Source organism: Pleurodeles waltl, chromosome 12, assembly GCF_031143425.1.
Source record: "Pleurodeles waltl isolate 20211129_DDA chromosome 12, aPleWal1.hap1.20221129, whole genome shotgun sequence".
NCBI classification, from domain to species: Eukaryota; Metazoa; Chordata; class Amphibia; order Caudata; family Salamandridae; genus Pleurodeles; species Pleurodeles waltl.
Window position 1 is genome coordinate 221,476,321 of NC_090451.1, and position 15,446 is coordinate 221,491,766.

Genomic DNA, 15,446 nt, shown 5'->3' on the forward strand with positions numbered 1-15,446 from the left:
CAGTCTCGTGACTCGAAAAGACTTCTTCGAAGAAAAACAACTTGTAACACTCCGAGCCCATTACTAGATGACAGGATAATGCACAGTATGTGTATCTGCAGCTAACATACTACTGCATAGCTCCATGCGTCCTTAATAATGAAGTGGGTTTTGTTTTCTCACACGGGTAGCTGCAAGGCTGAGTCCTCAAGGACTGTTGTTCCTGCTGATATTGGCACTGATTTCGAGTGGTTGTAACATGATAAAGCCATTAGTTTACCTAGGGCTGGCATTAGCACTGGTGGCACCCAGTGCAACAGTGATCATAGGTGCCTCCCAAAGACCACCTCCACCATGGATTTCCTCACTACCACCATTTAACAGCGCCATTTAAGTATCCATAACGACTGTCTCTTAGATGCATTTAATTTGTTTTATAGCATCACTCATACCAGTGTGGGGTAGGGTGTCATACACAGATACAATCAATCCTACATGTGTAAATCAGTGTATAGAAAATGTTTTGTAAGACTGAGGACTACAACGTGTAGGAGTAACAGGTCATTCATACAGGTAGTAAGTATAGCTTAAGAGTGCTTGTTCTGGAGAAGCACAAACCCAGAATTTAAAATGTAACACCATGGTTGGAGGTTCTCTTTAATAAGAACTGATTTCTAACCAAATGAACCATTTTTGCAACATTAGGATAATGAAACACATGAAAAAAATCACAACACTCTAATCTATACCTTGATGTTTGCATGCAGCTCTTTGATGACAGTTAATAGCTTCCTGTTCTAAATTAGGATTTTAACTTATAAACTGCAAGTAACGAAAGGATCACGCTAACAAAAGCAGTAAGTCTGACCTTTTTAGGTCGAGCCTAGACTGTAGGAAAATCACTCTATTTGGCATGGTTACCCCCACTTGTTGCCTGCTATCAGTATGCCTAGACTGTCTTCACTGGGATCCTGCTTACCAGGACCCCAGTGATTGTGCTCTTTCCCTCTAAATTTGGTTGTCTAGTGTCACATAGGTTCTCATTATCCTAATGAGACTACTGGAGTCGGACGGCAGAATCACCTGTACTGCCGGGGACTGAATCTGATCCCGCACAAGTGACACCTTTTGCCCAAATCGGGATTTATTCCGGCTAACTAGCAGTGCCTCATCTCCACCCAAGAGCACGGATGATTGGGCAACCGGGCGCATGACATACATGACTCCTCAGGGGAATCGTGGTCACTCAGATCTCATCCGTTTTTCTCAGTTACATTAGTCTCACGTATGCAAGGACAATCAGAGGCAGAGTAAAGTTCAATGCGGTGTTATTGAAGTAACTGCATCTTAGATAATAAAGCATGCATCGTTATAACTAGGACGATGAAGCACAATATGATTAACATTGTGACAAGGACAGTAAAACACAAGAAAAACGCTACCATATTCTCACTAAGGTTTTTAGGGATAGTTCATCCCTAAGCTATGTTAGAGGACAGCATGTTAAGCTCTAATTCAGGCCTTCGGGTTCCCCCTGGGAAGACACCATCCCTCATACCTGAGCAAGAGGCCTGTAGTCTACATAAACCCCCGTAGCGAAGCAATCAGCATACAGTCGTGGTCATCTGGCTGGAATCTCCCTCGAACATACATGGGTCAAAGTTGTGTTTTTATAATAGAACAGTTGATGTTCCAAGAAAGGATCCTCACGTAAGAGTGTATATATTTTTCATGAACATTGGAGACAAAGCATACCACTTTTGCCTGCAACCTATGTTACTGCAGCCTTGAGAAAAGCACAGAGTGAAAGAAATGTCTTGTTTAAGAACGCAGTACTGACCTCGGCGAAGAACAGCTAGATAGAAAAAATAAAACAAGACCTCAAATGTGGCTAATGTTAAAATAATAAAACAAAGCAGAAAAAAAATTATCTAGGTTGAAGTGCACAGCGGCACATCTAGTTTTCTGAAATAACGTGTACAATTATAGCTAAAATGGCTACACAACACTAGGACTTTGCACGCCCCACAATTGGCATACCTTTATAATTCCCTAATATATGATACTTAGGTACCCAGGACATTTGGGCACCAGGGGCTCCCCATTGGCAACAGCATGTATTGTACCACCCATGGGAGCCCATGCAAAATGTGTCTGCAGGCCTCCCACGCCAGCCTGCTTGAAAACGTGCATGCACCCTTTTAAACACAGGTCACCGTAAGTCACCCCTTTAGTAGGCCCTCCTAGCTCAGAGAGCAGGGTGCATGTACCTGTGTGTTAGGGCACCCCTGCATGGGCAGAGGTGCCCCTAGGAACTCCAGTTCCATTGCACTGGAGTGCGGGGAAGCCATTTTACCTGTGTACTGGACACAGGTTACTTCCTATGTCCAGCTACACAATGGTAACTCCGAACCTGGGCCTTTTTCAGTATCAAACATGTCGGAATCATACCCCAATACTGTTGCCAGTATTGGTTGTATGATTGCATGCGCTCTGGGTGCTCCTTAGTATTGCTCTGTTGGACTTTTCCCCTTATGCAGGGTCATCCCCAATCTTTTTGCCTCCTGCCTCCTATTTTTCCTGACCTGTTGTTGTTGGATTTTGAACTCTGAGCACTTTCACTGCTCACCAGTGCTAAAGTGCATATGCTCTCTGTGTAAATTGTACTGTTGATTGGTTTTTCCATGATTGTCATATTTGATTTACTGGTAAGTCCCTAGTACAGTGCACTAGAGGTGCCCAGGGCCAGTAAATCAAATGCTACTGTGTGTGCAGTTTTAAGCTGCCTATTCGACTTGGCAAGTGTACTCACTTGCCAGGCCTAAACCTTCCCTTTTCTTACATGTAAGACACCCCTAAGGAAGGCCCTATGTAGCCCCATGGGCAGGGTGCAGTGTATGTTTGAGGTAGGACATGTACTAATGTGTTTTATATGTCCTAAAAGGGAAATACTGCCCAATGTGGTTTTCACTGTAGCAAGGCCTATCCCTCCCATAGGTTAAAATGGGGGCTGCCTTTAAATATGATTAAAGTGTAGATTCCCTTTGGGAGTGGATAGACATGCGAAGTTTGGGGTCTCTGAGTTCACAATTTAAAAAGACATATTTTAGTAAAGTTGATTTTAAAACTGTGTGTTTGAAAATGCCACTTTTAGAAAGTGAGCATTTTCTTTCTTAAACCATTCTGTGACTCTGCCTGTTTGTGGATTCCCTATCTGGGTCAGTTTGACAGTTGGGCTGTTTGCACCTCTCTCTAGACAGTGACACAAAGGGAGCTGGGGTGTAGCCTGCATATACTGATGAGCCATCTGTGCTAAGAGGGAGCGGAGGAGTGACCACCTGAAAGGGCTGTGCCTGCTGCTTCCACAATGCAGTCTCCAATCCCCTGGTGTGTGTCTGGGGCCTGGCTTGGGCAATGCAGAACAAGAGAGACTTTCCTTTGAAGTAGGTCAAAGGCCAAATGGGTATAAGAAGGGCACCCAAAACCACAGACTTTAGATCACTTCTGGAAATCAAGAGGAACCTCTGCCTGGAGAAGAGCTGAAGAGAAGTGCTGCCCTGCCTGTGACTGTGCTTTGTGGAGCTATCCTGCAGTTGCTGCTTCTGCCTGGTGAAAGGGGACAAAGCCTGGACTTTGTTGTGCATTCCTGCTTGTGAAGAAATCTCCAAGGGCTTGTCCTGAGCTTGCCTCCTGTTGTTGAAGTCTTAGGGCCATCAAAGACTTCCCTTGCCAGCACCTGGACTCTCTGCTGAGACTCCTGCCCAGCCAAGTGGTGCCCTATCCAGATGCTGGGGCCTTGACAGATCAAGCTGGCAGACCAAGCTTGAAAATCCACGCACAGACCACAGTGCGAGGAAATTTTCAACTCAACCTCCTGAGTGTGGCTGAGAAATGACGAACTGCCAGCTTTGTGGCTGAAATTGATGCTCTGCTTGCAGCGCGGCTGGAGAAACGACGCAGAACACCGCTGACAGGTTGCAACCCACACTGCATGTGTTTTTTTGATACCGTGCGGACGGATTTTCGATGCAAACCTTGCTGGGTGCAGAAAAATGACGCAATGTCTGCCCGGACCCGAGTGCTGCCCGGATAAACGCATCACTCTACTGCAGAGAGAAAAAACAACGCACGCCAACCCGACCGGAGAAGGAGAAACGACGCACGATCTTGCTTGCGGGTGAGAAATCAACGCACCGCTTACCTGTTTTGACGCACACTCACCCGTGCCTGTTATTTTGACATTGCCCAGGTACTTTTCAACGCTAACAGTGTTTTACTGGTTTACAAAAAGATTAAAGACTCTTTTGCTTTTAAAATGAATATCTTGACTGGTGTATGCTGGATTTTTGTCATTTTGGTCTTGTTTTGTTTAGATAAATATTTTGTATTTTTCTAAACCTGTGTTGTGTAATTTTGCAGTGTTTTCATTAAGTTACTGTGTGTGTTGGTACAAATACTTTACACCTAGATCTCTGAAGTTAAGCCCGCCTGCTCATGCCAAGCTACCAAGGGGGTGAGCGGGGGTTAGCTGAGGGTCATTCTCCTTTACCCTAACTACAGTGAGGGTCCTTGCTTGGACAGGGGGTAACCTGACTGACAACCATTTCTAACATGCTCCTACCAGTCTTCTGGGGTTTTATGGGAAGCTTGCGCTGCTGTCACCACTCAGACAGCTTTCTGCCCTCCTGCTGCTTGACCAGCTCAGGCAGGGGAAGGCAGAACAAAGGATTTTCTGTTGGAGAGGGAGGCAACACTCTCTTCCCTTGGAAATAACTGTTACAAAGCGTGGTAGGGATAGTCTCCCCAAGCCACCGGTTTGCCTTGAAGGGCACGTTTGGTTCCCTTCTTACATAAGTGGGTTGCCTCAGGGGGCTGCAACTGCTTCTGTTGGCTCTCGACTGCTGATGGTCACCTCAGACTTCCCTTCTGGGGTTGAGTCCCCAGGGCCTTACTGGTCCTCTTCAGCCTTGCAATTCTTCTTTTGCTCCTCTTGCATTTGCCAAGGCGTTTTGGTGGTTCTTCTACAGTACTGACCATCTGTGACCTGACGGCTTATGTGGGACATTATCTGCACCGCTCCAAGGACTCCTCTTCAGCTCCTGGACTCTGCAGTTGGTCTTCTTCTCCCCTCGTCAACCAGGTTCTGCATCCACAGAAGGGTGGATAGTAGCTCCTGCCCCCACTGGACACTCCATCGCAGACTGGACTCTGCCCCCTTCTTTTGCAGGTCTTCTTTTACTGGAATCCACCTCTGGTTTCTTCTTGTCTGGTCCTGTTCTCGTACAGTCCTTTAGCTAAGTCCTGCTGCTAGTCCTTGGGAAAACCAGGTACTTTAATCTGCTCTCCTGGTCGCTGGGGGGTCACTCTGGTACTCACCTCTTGGGGTTCCTACTTCCTCCAGCTACCCTCTAACAACTCCACATCCTAGGGTAGGGGACTATATCTTGCATTCTACTTTCTTGGTATATTGTTTGCCTCCCCCCCACCCCCCGGGCCCTTGCTACTTTTACTAAGTATTGCCAATGTTTGTTGTTTCTGTGCTATCTATTTATTGCTATTGTGTATATAATTAGTGTGTACTTTCCTCCAGTTGGGGGGAACTGCCTATAAGTATTCCAGTGTTGTGTTACCATAATAAAGTACCTTTAGTTTTGTAACACAGTGGTTCTTTCATGTGTGTTAGGTTCCTGTGTGTCTATAGTGGTTTTGCAGAAGCTTTGCATGTCTCCTAGGTAAGTATTGGCTGCTCATCCACAGTTACCTCTAGAGAGCCCCGGCTTCCTAGACACTGCCTACACTTCACTCATAGGGTAGCCCTGGAAATTGTAAAAGATAACACCATAGGTGCTCCCCACACACCAGGCCAGCTTCCTACATTGACATGATGTAATCTTTCTGGGCTTTGACCACGCCCGTCGCTTATCATTGTTTCAATCATTTGCCTTTCGAAATTCCTATTGTTTCTTTGGTGCTTAGCTTACATTTGTCTGGCCTTCTGGCTGTTTTGTTCTGTACTGGAGACTACCCCAGCTACATGAATTATTTTGCTACTGGCCATATGTTTTAGTTTTGGTGCATTCGTTTTTTCTTTTTGCTCTCTCCTTGCCACTCGCAGAATGTTCCTCTGAATTTGTGTTTCACTTGAGTTGATCCAAATGAACTGACACACTTAAAAATAATTAGTTGTAAGTGAAAACATAGAGAATACATACATTCTCCCGATTATTTTTTAAAACTCTCCCACTTTCCATCTCTAAAATGTTGGAATGTAGCTATAAATCAGAACAATGATACTGAGAAAGTTGCATAATTACTTGCGACACACGCATCATACCACTCATGAGCTCACTTTAAAAAGGAACTCACCCACATCTTACTAATACTGCGCACGCACCGATGCTCAATTAATGTGATTCGCCTCCCATGCTGGTGCCTGCTGTTCAAAACCTTGACACCAGCCACTACGTATGATAGGCAGGACAGAAGCAGTTGAAGCACCCAATCAGCACACGCTACCTCGCGCTTCTCACCTGAGCCCGTGAATTCCACTGGCCGTGAATAGGAGGAGCTCAATGTTACACATTGACTGGGAAAAGCTGGCAGGACCATCGTTTGGAGCGGTTTTTCGATTTTGGCACATATGCCCCAGTCTACAGGCTGACAAAGCCACTGGGGGGAGGGCTCAGTTTAGTCTGCAAGAGCCCCCTCAGGTTTCGTTACATCACTGTCAGCTAGCTGTGTATTCTACTCATCAGCTCAAACTGACGTTATCCGGTAGGATGCACCTGGCTTCTGAATTCTATGTCAGGACCGGAGGCTCAGATTATGCTTCTCTTTTTGTGCTTTATTAAACACAGCAGCCACTCAAAAGAGAGTATAACAAAGAAAACATATCCCAACATTCAATGTACATTGTCATCACCATAGAGACTGTAAACCATATATAATCAGGCGAGGATAAGGAACTTCCTCTTTCTTTGCCAGCTAAGTGCTTTTCTCATTCTTCTATCTCGCACTGCCTTGTTTGTTTAGCGCGCGCTCAGCATATTGTTTTGGGCACATTATTGTGGAGCGGGAGCTTTGCCCGTAGATATTTTCGGTCCCTCGGGACCTTGCGTACTGGCTCTCTCTCTCTCTCGCATTTGCGCGCACGATCGTTCCTGCTCGTAACCGCCCATTACCTTCCATTCAAAGGTTTTGTTTTTTTTTGTCGGCAGAACGATCGCGCGCTAGAGGCTCCTCGCCTCTTCCCCGTTCTTTCACTGTCGCTGTTCAAAATCCTGAGCTGAGTACTCCTTCATTTTAAATACATTTTAAATATTAAAGCTCCATTATGCCCTGGAGCCTTCTGATTGGCCCAGGGTTGGAAAATTATCATAGGCTCTGCCTAGAGTGCTGCAGGCTGCTCCCTCCACGCTATATAGATATGTTGGTGCCCTCTAGCCTGCCGGGGCTTTTTGCACTCCACCTGACTGTAGTCTTTGACTACCTTTGATTTCAGTTCCTCAGACTGATTACTGTAATAATGGCTCACTCATTTGCATATGAGGAGGAGGAATATTTTGGGGAAGACGCCCCATCTTTTGAAGAAAATCTGGTGGGTGCCCTGGACAATAGCGTTCAGCTATCTGTGAATAAGGCTCTAGCAAAAGCCTTGGGACACCTTACCCAACACTTTGAGAGCTTTGCTCGCCATAAGGGATGGCTTCCTCCTATTACGCCTGCTGAAGATGCCCAAATGAGCCAACCCTCAACCTCCAAGGGCAAATCTAAGTCCAAAAAATGGGCACATTTAGAACCTTTTGAAAAGTTAACTGCCTCCATACAGAAAGAACATGGTTATAGCTCTTCCAAGTTACAGAAGGCTCAGGAGACAGACCAGTCATCTGATCAATCCTCTCCTAAGGTCTCTTCAGACTCCAAATCTGACTCTGCTCGGAGCGAGCGTCCTGGCCCTAGTAAACATAAGAGGTCAGACAAGGCTAAGAACCCTTCTCCTAAGATACCCTGAGTACTTACCTTTAATCCAGAAGACATTGTCCCCCCTCGATCCTCCAACTGGACCCCTCCCCCAGAAGTAGCTCTATACATGCAGGAACACATCAGGGCAAGCTTCGACAAGGATGTCAGAGCAAGACTTCGAGCTGAATGCCCTAGACTGGATCTGGAGGGTAAGGTCACTGACACACCTGATATTGACCCTACTATAGTTACTTTCATGAAAAAGTGGGCCAAGGACCCCAAGAAAGGTCTGGACCGAGCGTGGAGATCTTGTCAAGACAAACTTCTCAATCTCTCTGGTCCCCTAGCAAAACATTTGGAATTGGCATACATATCTAAAGAATCTAACACGGCCATTGACCCAGATGTCCTCGTGGGTTGGGCTCAGCGAGCAATTTGCCTTCTAGGTAATGCTAACGTAGCGATATCTACAGAAAGACGACGCTCTATGTTGATGCACATTGATCCCCAGCTAAATGAACTCGCATCCTCTGAAGCAGATCAGGTAGCCCAAGGTCTCCTCTTTGGTGCACCTTTCATTAAAGATTTATCTAAATTTGCAGCTACCTTCAATTCAATGGACAAGGCACAATTATACGTAAAAAAGGTTTTCAGAGAAACTCTTTTTCGGAGGGCCGGACGTATGCGGGCCGTTCCTACTATCAAGGCCCCAGACGCAAATCCTTTGCCCGTGGTCGCGGGTACTACAGAGACCAGCAAGCGGAATCCACTTTCTACCCCTCGCTTCCCCGCGGAGGGAGATCTAGTTTCTGCAAGAACTACTACAAAGGACAACAGGTGTCCTCCCAAGATGCCTCCAATTCGGGTGAGACTCATTCCTTTCTCAGAAGTAATTCTTGGGGGCAGGGTCCAGACATGTATTTTAGAATGGGAGAAATTAACCAGGGACCCTTGGGTATTAGAGACCATTCAGGGTTTCAAGTTGGAGTTTTATCAATCCCCCGTCCAACGGTTTCACCCTCCCCCCTCACCATTTTTCCCGTCTCGACCAAGAGGTAATAGGTTCAGAGATTCATTCTCTCCTCCAAAAAGAAGCTATTTGCCCTTTGGATCCCCATCCAAAAGGGTTTATCAGTCCCATCTTCCTTGTAGACAAGAAAGGCGGCGGTTCAAGACTAGTCCTCAACCTCAAATATTTCAATTCCTGGATAGTCTACAGGCATTTCAAAATGGAGGGAATTCATCTCCTAAGAGACATACTTCAAGAAGGAGGTTGGATGGTTCGCCTAGATTTAAAAGATGCATACCTAAGCATTCCTATTTATCCCCCCCCCATTGGCGTTTTCTTCAATTGTTTGGGATGAACCAATGCTTAGAGTTTCAGGTTCTCCCCTTTGGTCTTTCCTCCGCTCCTTGGTACTTTACCAAGGTGATGAGACCAGTAGTGGAATCCATACGCGCCAGGGGGGTACGCCTGATTGTTTACCTCGACGATCCGATAATTATGGCCCAAGATCCTTTAGTCCTTCAAGATCACTTGACTTGGACAATCAGTCTTTTTCAGAATCTGGGTTTCTTGATCAACCAACCCAAATTTTGCCTCCTTCCCTCTCAACAGATGGAATTCTTGGGATTCCAAATAGATTCTGTGAAGACCCAATTTATTCTTCCACCCCAGAAGATTTTCAATATAAAGAAAGAGTTGCATCTTCTTTTATCCAAACAGAGTGTGTCCTTGAGGAGCTTAGCCCGGATGGTAGGTCTTTTATCCTCCTCGATTCAGGCTATATTCCCAGGTCCCCTTCACCACAGAGCTCTTGAGGGTCTCAAGATCTTGATTCTTCAGAAAGTAATCTCTCATTCAGACACGGTTCCTCTCTCAGCGGAGGCCCAATCGGAGATAATTTGGTGGCTGGATCATATGGAAGCCTGGAATGGCCGGGCAATATTCGGCTCCTCGCCGATGTGATTCTGGAGTCGGATGCCAGCACGCTGCGGTTCTCTGACCACGGGAGGTCGTTGGTCGGAAGAGGAACTTCACCTCCACATCAACTCTCTGGAACTGCTAGATGGTTCCTTTGCGATACGAATTTTATCGCCCCTGAGGTCGGATTGTTGCATTCTTTTGAGAATGAACAACATATCTGCGGTCAGGTATGTGGACAGGTTGGGTGGTACGAGGTCTCGGACTCTTGCGGCAATTCTGTCTTCAGCACCGCATCTTAGTAATCGCGGAACATCTTCCAGGGGTGAACAACACAGTGGCAGACTGGAACTCCAGATTCCTGCGGGATGGCATCGATTAGAGACTCGTTCCAGAAGTGTTTCTGCATCTGAACCAGTTGTGGGGTCCGTTTTCCATAGACCTGTTCGCCTCGAGACCGAACCATCAACTTCCCCTATTTTTCAGTTGGAGACCAGATCCGGAAGCAGTGGCCTCGGATGCTTTTCTTCAGGACTGGTCCCTTCATTGGGGATATGCCTTTCCCCTGTTCAGCATGATCCCGTGAGTTCTATCCCAGGTTCGCCGCCAGAGATCGGGTATCACCCTTGTGACTCCCCTTTGGAGAGCTCAGGCCTGGTTTCCCCTAGCTCTGGAGTTAGTATGCAATTTTCCCCTTTTGATTCCACTGCAATACAATCTGTTGCTGGAACCTCTCGGGAATCCTCATCCTCTGATTGTGTCGGGCAAGTTACAGTTGGTAGCTTGGGAAATGTCCAGAGACAATGGCTCCTGCCAGGCATTTCTGAACAAGCTTCAAACTTCATTCATCAGGCATGGTCATCCAGCACACATAAACGTTATGCCTCTGGCTGGAAGCAATGGGTTCATTGGTGTGCGGAACGGGATTCAGATCCCTTTAGTGCTGATGTCAATCTCGTAGTTAATTTTCTAGCTTCACTAGCAGCTTCAGGCATGGCTTACAGATCTGTAAATAATTAAAGATCCTCTATTTCGGCTGGCCACATTCCAGTCTCAGGTAAACCGATTGGTGAGCACTTTGTAGTTTGCAAATTGATGAGAGGTATTCGGCTTGCCAAACCTCCTCTTCCTCGTTACTCGTCGCTTTGGGATGTTAACATAGCTCTTTCGTTTATTTCTTCCTGGCCTGATAATAGATTTTTGTCACGTAAACAACTTTCGGCCAAGCTTACCTTTTTTTTGTGTCTAATCTCTTGAAAAAGAGTATCAGATTTTAGAGCTCTGGATCTAGCAGGAAGGATTTTTTCTCCTTCCGGAGTTTCCTTTTCTATTTTCAGACCTAATAAAACCGGTACTTCTTCAGTTTCCTATCCAACCTTTCCATATAACCCCAACCTATGTGTAGTACAGTGCTTAAAAGCTTATGAGGCGGCTATAGAAGAGATCAGGAGAGACCCCGGGGGTCAACTTTTGATTGCTCAACAGAAGCCTTTCAACCCTGTTTCGTCTGCTACTTTAGCAAGATGGATCAGATGGATTCTGGCTGAAGCAGGCATTGATGTTTCCATCTTCGGAGCTCATTCTGTTCACGGGGCTATGGCTTCGAAATCCTTCAATTTGGGAGTTACGTTAGAAGATATTATGAGAGCAGCGGACTGGTCTGCAGAGTCGACATTCAAGACCTTCTATTACAAACCCATATTGGATATAGCATCAGTGATGGTAAATCAGCTTTGAACTAGCAATCTGAGCCTCCGGTCCTGACATAGAATTAAAAAAAATCTAGCTGTTGCATCAAGAATTTTCAATTCTTTTAAGGACACGGAGGTGAGGATTATCCCACCCGGACTACAGGAATAAATTATAATTTAAGAGTTGAGTATCTCAATTTATTTATATTTATAGTCCTGTTTTATTGCATTTCCCTCCCATTACATATGTTTAGCTATGATGTTGATCGCTATGATCTTACCGTAGTCTATGACTGGTTATGTTTATTTTTTCTTAGGATTCGACCAGAAACAATGATGATCTGGACATTCGCTGGATTTCTGAGATGTTTTTCTTCTGGAATTCTTGTACTTATTTAATCACTTGGACCTTTGGAGATTACTTCTTTGGATCCGTTTCTTTATAGACTTTACTTGTTGACTTTGTTGGTTCAGCATTAGCAAAGAAAGAGGAAGTTCCTTATCCTCGCCTGATAATATATGGTTTACAGTCTCTATGGTGCTAAAGATATACCTTGAATGTTGGGATATGTTTTCTTTGTTATACTCTCTTTTGATTGGCTGCTGTGTTGAATAAAGCATAGAAAGAGAAGCATAATCCTCGCCTCCGTGTCCATAATAGAATCGAAAATTCTTGACGCGACAGCTAGAATTTTTTTTTGTGTCCTGGATTTTGTCCTTGAACTCTTGGGAGGGCGTTTGGTTCAAACATATCTGAGTTTATGCTGCAGCGTTTCTTCTAAACTTTGGGTGAGGGCTGTGGAAACTAGCTCTTGACGCAGTTTGTAGCTGATTCAGGACGACTCTGGTTGAAAGCACGAGTAACAATGAGGCATGCTTAAAATGCACTACTTGCAGGACAACACTTTCAAGGTGAGAGCAAATGGGAAAGACAAACCGTTCAGTGCATTGATTAAGCTGCCACCAACTTTGCCCCGAAATACTGGAGAGTAGTCATTAGTCGCCTGCTAAGTGAATAATTAAGCAAGAGGAATCAAGCGATTTCCAACCATTGTGTGGTAGTGGTTGGAAAATAAACGAAGAGAAGCTTCCTTTTAAGATACTGGCATCTTTACTTTGATAAAAAAGTAAGATATTTTATCTCTTTAAGCAATAAGCAACTCTTCCACCAACTCCAAACACATAGTGCTCGGGTGTAGCTACAACAAGAGGGATTCTAACATTTTAAAGTGGCGCCTGATCGCGTGGAATGGGTGGTACGGTCTGTCTGTGGGGTACTTACTGGTTTTCTATATCTTGGTTTGTTACATAGATTCTCCTCCTCCGCCTATCGGCCTCTTTGCGTTGAGGTGCTGTTTAGCTTGTGTTCACCTTTAGACTCCTAACCGCTAAAGCTATAATTATTGGACTAACAGATTCATTTTTATGGGGGGTGTAATGCTGCATGCCACATTTCTAAGTATTTCAGTATGGCTGTAAACAATTTTAAGGGTACTGTTTATCGACCTTAAAAAGATGAAATGCTAATTCAGCCTGTTGGTTTTGGAACTTCTGAGAACTTCTGATGGAGTTTGCCTGATGTGCTTAATCCATGGAGCTTTTTCTGCCTGTAGTGTCCGTTGAGCGGGCCGCAGGCAGTGAGGGTACAATAGTGCTAATAAAAACTGGTTACATTACACAAGAGTACATACATTTTTAGGTCGAGCCCAGTGCAATATAATGCCTATTAGTGTCAAAGCTTCTACTTTAAACAACAGTAAATGTTGAAGCACCCAGAATAATGTGTTGCATGGCTAAATACTTACAAGGTCCCAAAGGTGAGACCTTTTGACTATACCAATGCTTCTTTACTATATACATGCATGGTACACGTTCTTTGTGGCAGACATAACAACCCTCTGTTACCTTATGATGCGTCAAAACTTCCCCTAGACAGAACTTCAAACTCTCTCCAGGAAGAACATTAATCATGGAGTTATCTTGACATTGTTATTGTTGGCTGAAAATAAAGGGAGGCAAGGAATGCCAGCAGCAGGTGCTTTTAAAATCATAATACACTTGCAAACATGGCGCCCCCACCCGAAGTCAGCAGCCGGTGCGGTGGCACCAGTTGCACCACCCTAGAGCCGGACCTGAGTATGCTAGTGGACATATGCTTGATTTGATTTTCACAGTGAATTCAGTAGCCCATTTTCTTCATCTGTCTCACCTAAAATGTAACTTGTCTGACAACTCAGAATCAAACACTGATGAACACAAAGAGTTCACTCCAACGATCACAAACACCAAGTGCCTTATACATTTTAAATCCATTTGTGCATGCACCTTAATTTGTCAGCATAGCGCCACTTACTCTTGCAATCAATTGCATGGAAAGATAATATAGAATGCATTTTTGTGTGCCTACCTTGCTGTCCTGTCATTAGGGCTTTCAAAAAATCAAAAACATTGCTGCCTCTTGCCTCTCCTATCATTCCTGAGAGGCGGCAAGACAGCCCTGGGGCTCGCTGGAGAATATCATCGGTGAAAGAGACGGACGCATACAGAAACCTGGGAAACCAGCAGAACGGAACGCAGGCCAGACAGCGGTGCGGTGAGTGCCATCCCTCACAGCCCGAACCCCATGGACACCCCCAGGGAGTGAGAAGGGGGTAGATCCGCCATGTGACAGCTAGGGCATACAGAGCAGGGAGCAAGGCACCGGACAAAGGAAGTAAAATAGAGAAGGCCCCAGGGTCACGAAAGAAGACTCACGTGCCTGCAAGGAAATCCGGCGCCCATACAGCTAAGAGAGGGAAACAAATAGGGGAAAGAGCGAGCTGGCGGAAGCAACATCTTGAGAGCTTGATCAGCGAGGCATTTCAAGGAGGGCCGCACTGAGGCACACAGCCTTGACGTGTGCCCACACAAAGTGAGGAATAGAAGACTGAGACCATGGTTAAAGCCACACTCCCAAGCAGCTACAAACAAACAGCCTGGATAGGTATGCAGGGGATGCGACGGGGGTTAATTCCAAGGAGAGGAAGGCAGACCCTCCAGCGAAGATCTGAACTTAGGAAGGGAGCCCTGGCTGGGCACAATCATGGGAGCCATATAGGACCTTGGGGGCTCCACTGCCCCGCTGGAGCCGGAGCTGGATGCAGTGCAGATTGATGTAAATCTCCTCAGGGTGGATATGTTCAAGATCTCTGCAAAAGTAGCATCTTTAGAAATTCACATAGATGGTCTACTGGCTACAACAAAACGATTGGAGGAGCAGGTTCGGTCACTCACCAAAAAGAGTTCAATAATGGAAGCCAGGCTGGAGGACCAGGAGGTACGATCCAGGAGGAATAATGGTGGGGGTAGTGGGTGTTCCGGAGCGCATGGAGGGCCAGAGTACAGACTCACTTGTGGAGGACTTTGCCCCAAACAAGCTCAAACCGAAACGCCTGTCTAACTTCTTTTCGGTGGACAGGGCATACCCGGCCCCCCCACCGAAACCAGGAGCACTGCCGTGCACAACAGTTGCCTGGATTCTTAACTATAGAGACAGAATTGCCATATTACAGGTGGCTAGAACCTTCGGGGACCTGCGGCAAGACACCGCTGTCTTGCGCTTTTTTCCTGATTTTACCCTCCAGGTACAGCGCCAATGAAAGTGTTTTAAGGAAGTTAAAAGAGCGCTGAGGGCCAAGGAACTGAGATACATGATGCTATTCCCAGCTAAACTGAGAGTGGAAGCTGAAGGAAAGACTTGGTATTTTGGCACCCCAAGAAGCGTGGGACTGGCTGGAGGGCTGGAGACCAGGAAATAGGCAGGGAAATGGAAGGAGAGGTCGATCAGACGGTCCATCGGGAATGAAAAAACCTGGACCAGAAGGGAAGAATGGAAAGCGCTCAATGCAAGA

General features: G+C 45.8%; 2 protein-coding genes across 3 annotated transcripts in view; one reads left to right on the forward strand and one right to left on the reverse strand.

The window, feature by feature from the left end:
• The window catches only part of VPS4A (vacuolar protein sorting 4 homolog A), a 258,219-nt gene that overhangs the window by 218,545 nt on the left and 24,228 nt on the right, over positions 1-15,446 (forward strand). Inside the window, exon 11 of one of the 2 annotated variants that reach the window (XM_069216770.1) lies at positions 11,874-12,193. The exons of the other annotated variant lie outside the window; for it this stretch is intronic. Within the exon in view, the coding sequence (XP_069072871.1) occupies positions 11,874-12,002 (129 nt within the window). The 3' untranslated portion in view covers positions 12,003-12,193. Of the gene's footprint in view, positions 1-11,873; positions 12,194-15,446 lie in introns of those variants that run through there. 2 annotated transcript variants of the gene reach the window in all.
• The window catches only part of COG8 (component of oligomeric golgi complex 8), a 204,401-nt gene that overhangs the window by 10,956 nt on the left and 177,999 nt on the right, over positions 1-15,446 (reverse strand). The gene's annotated exons all lie outside the window — the stretch shown is intronic.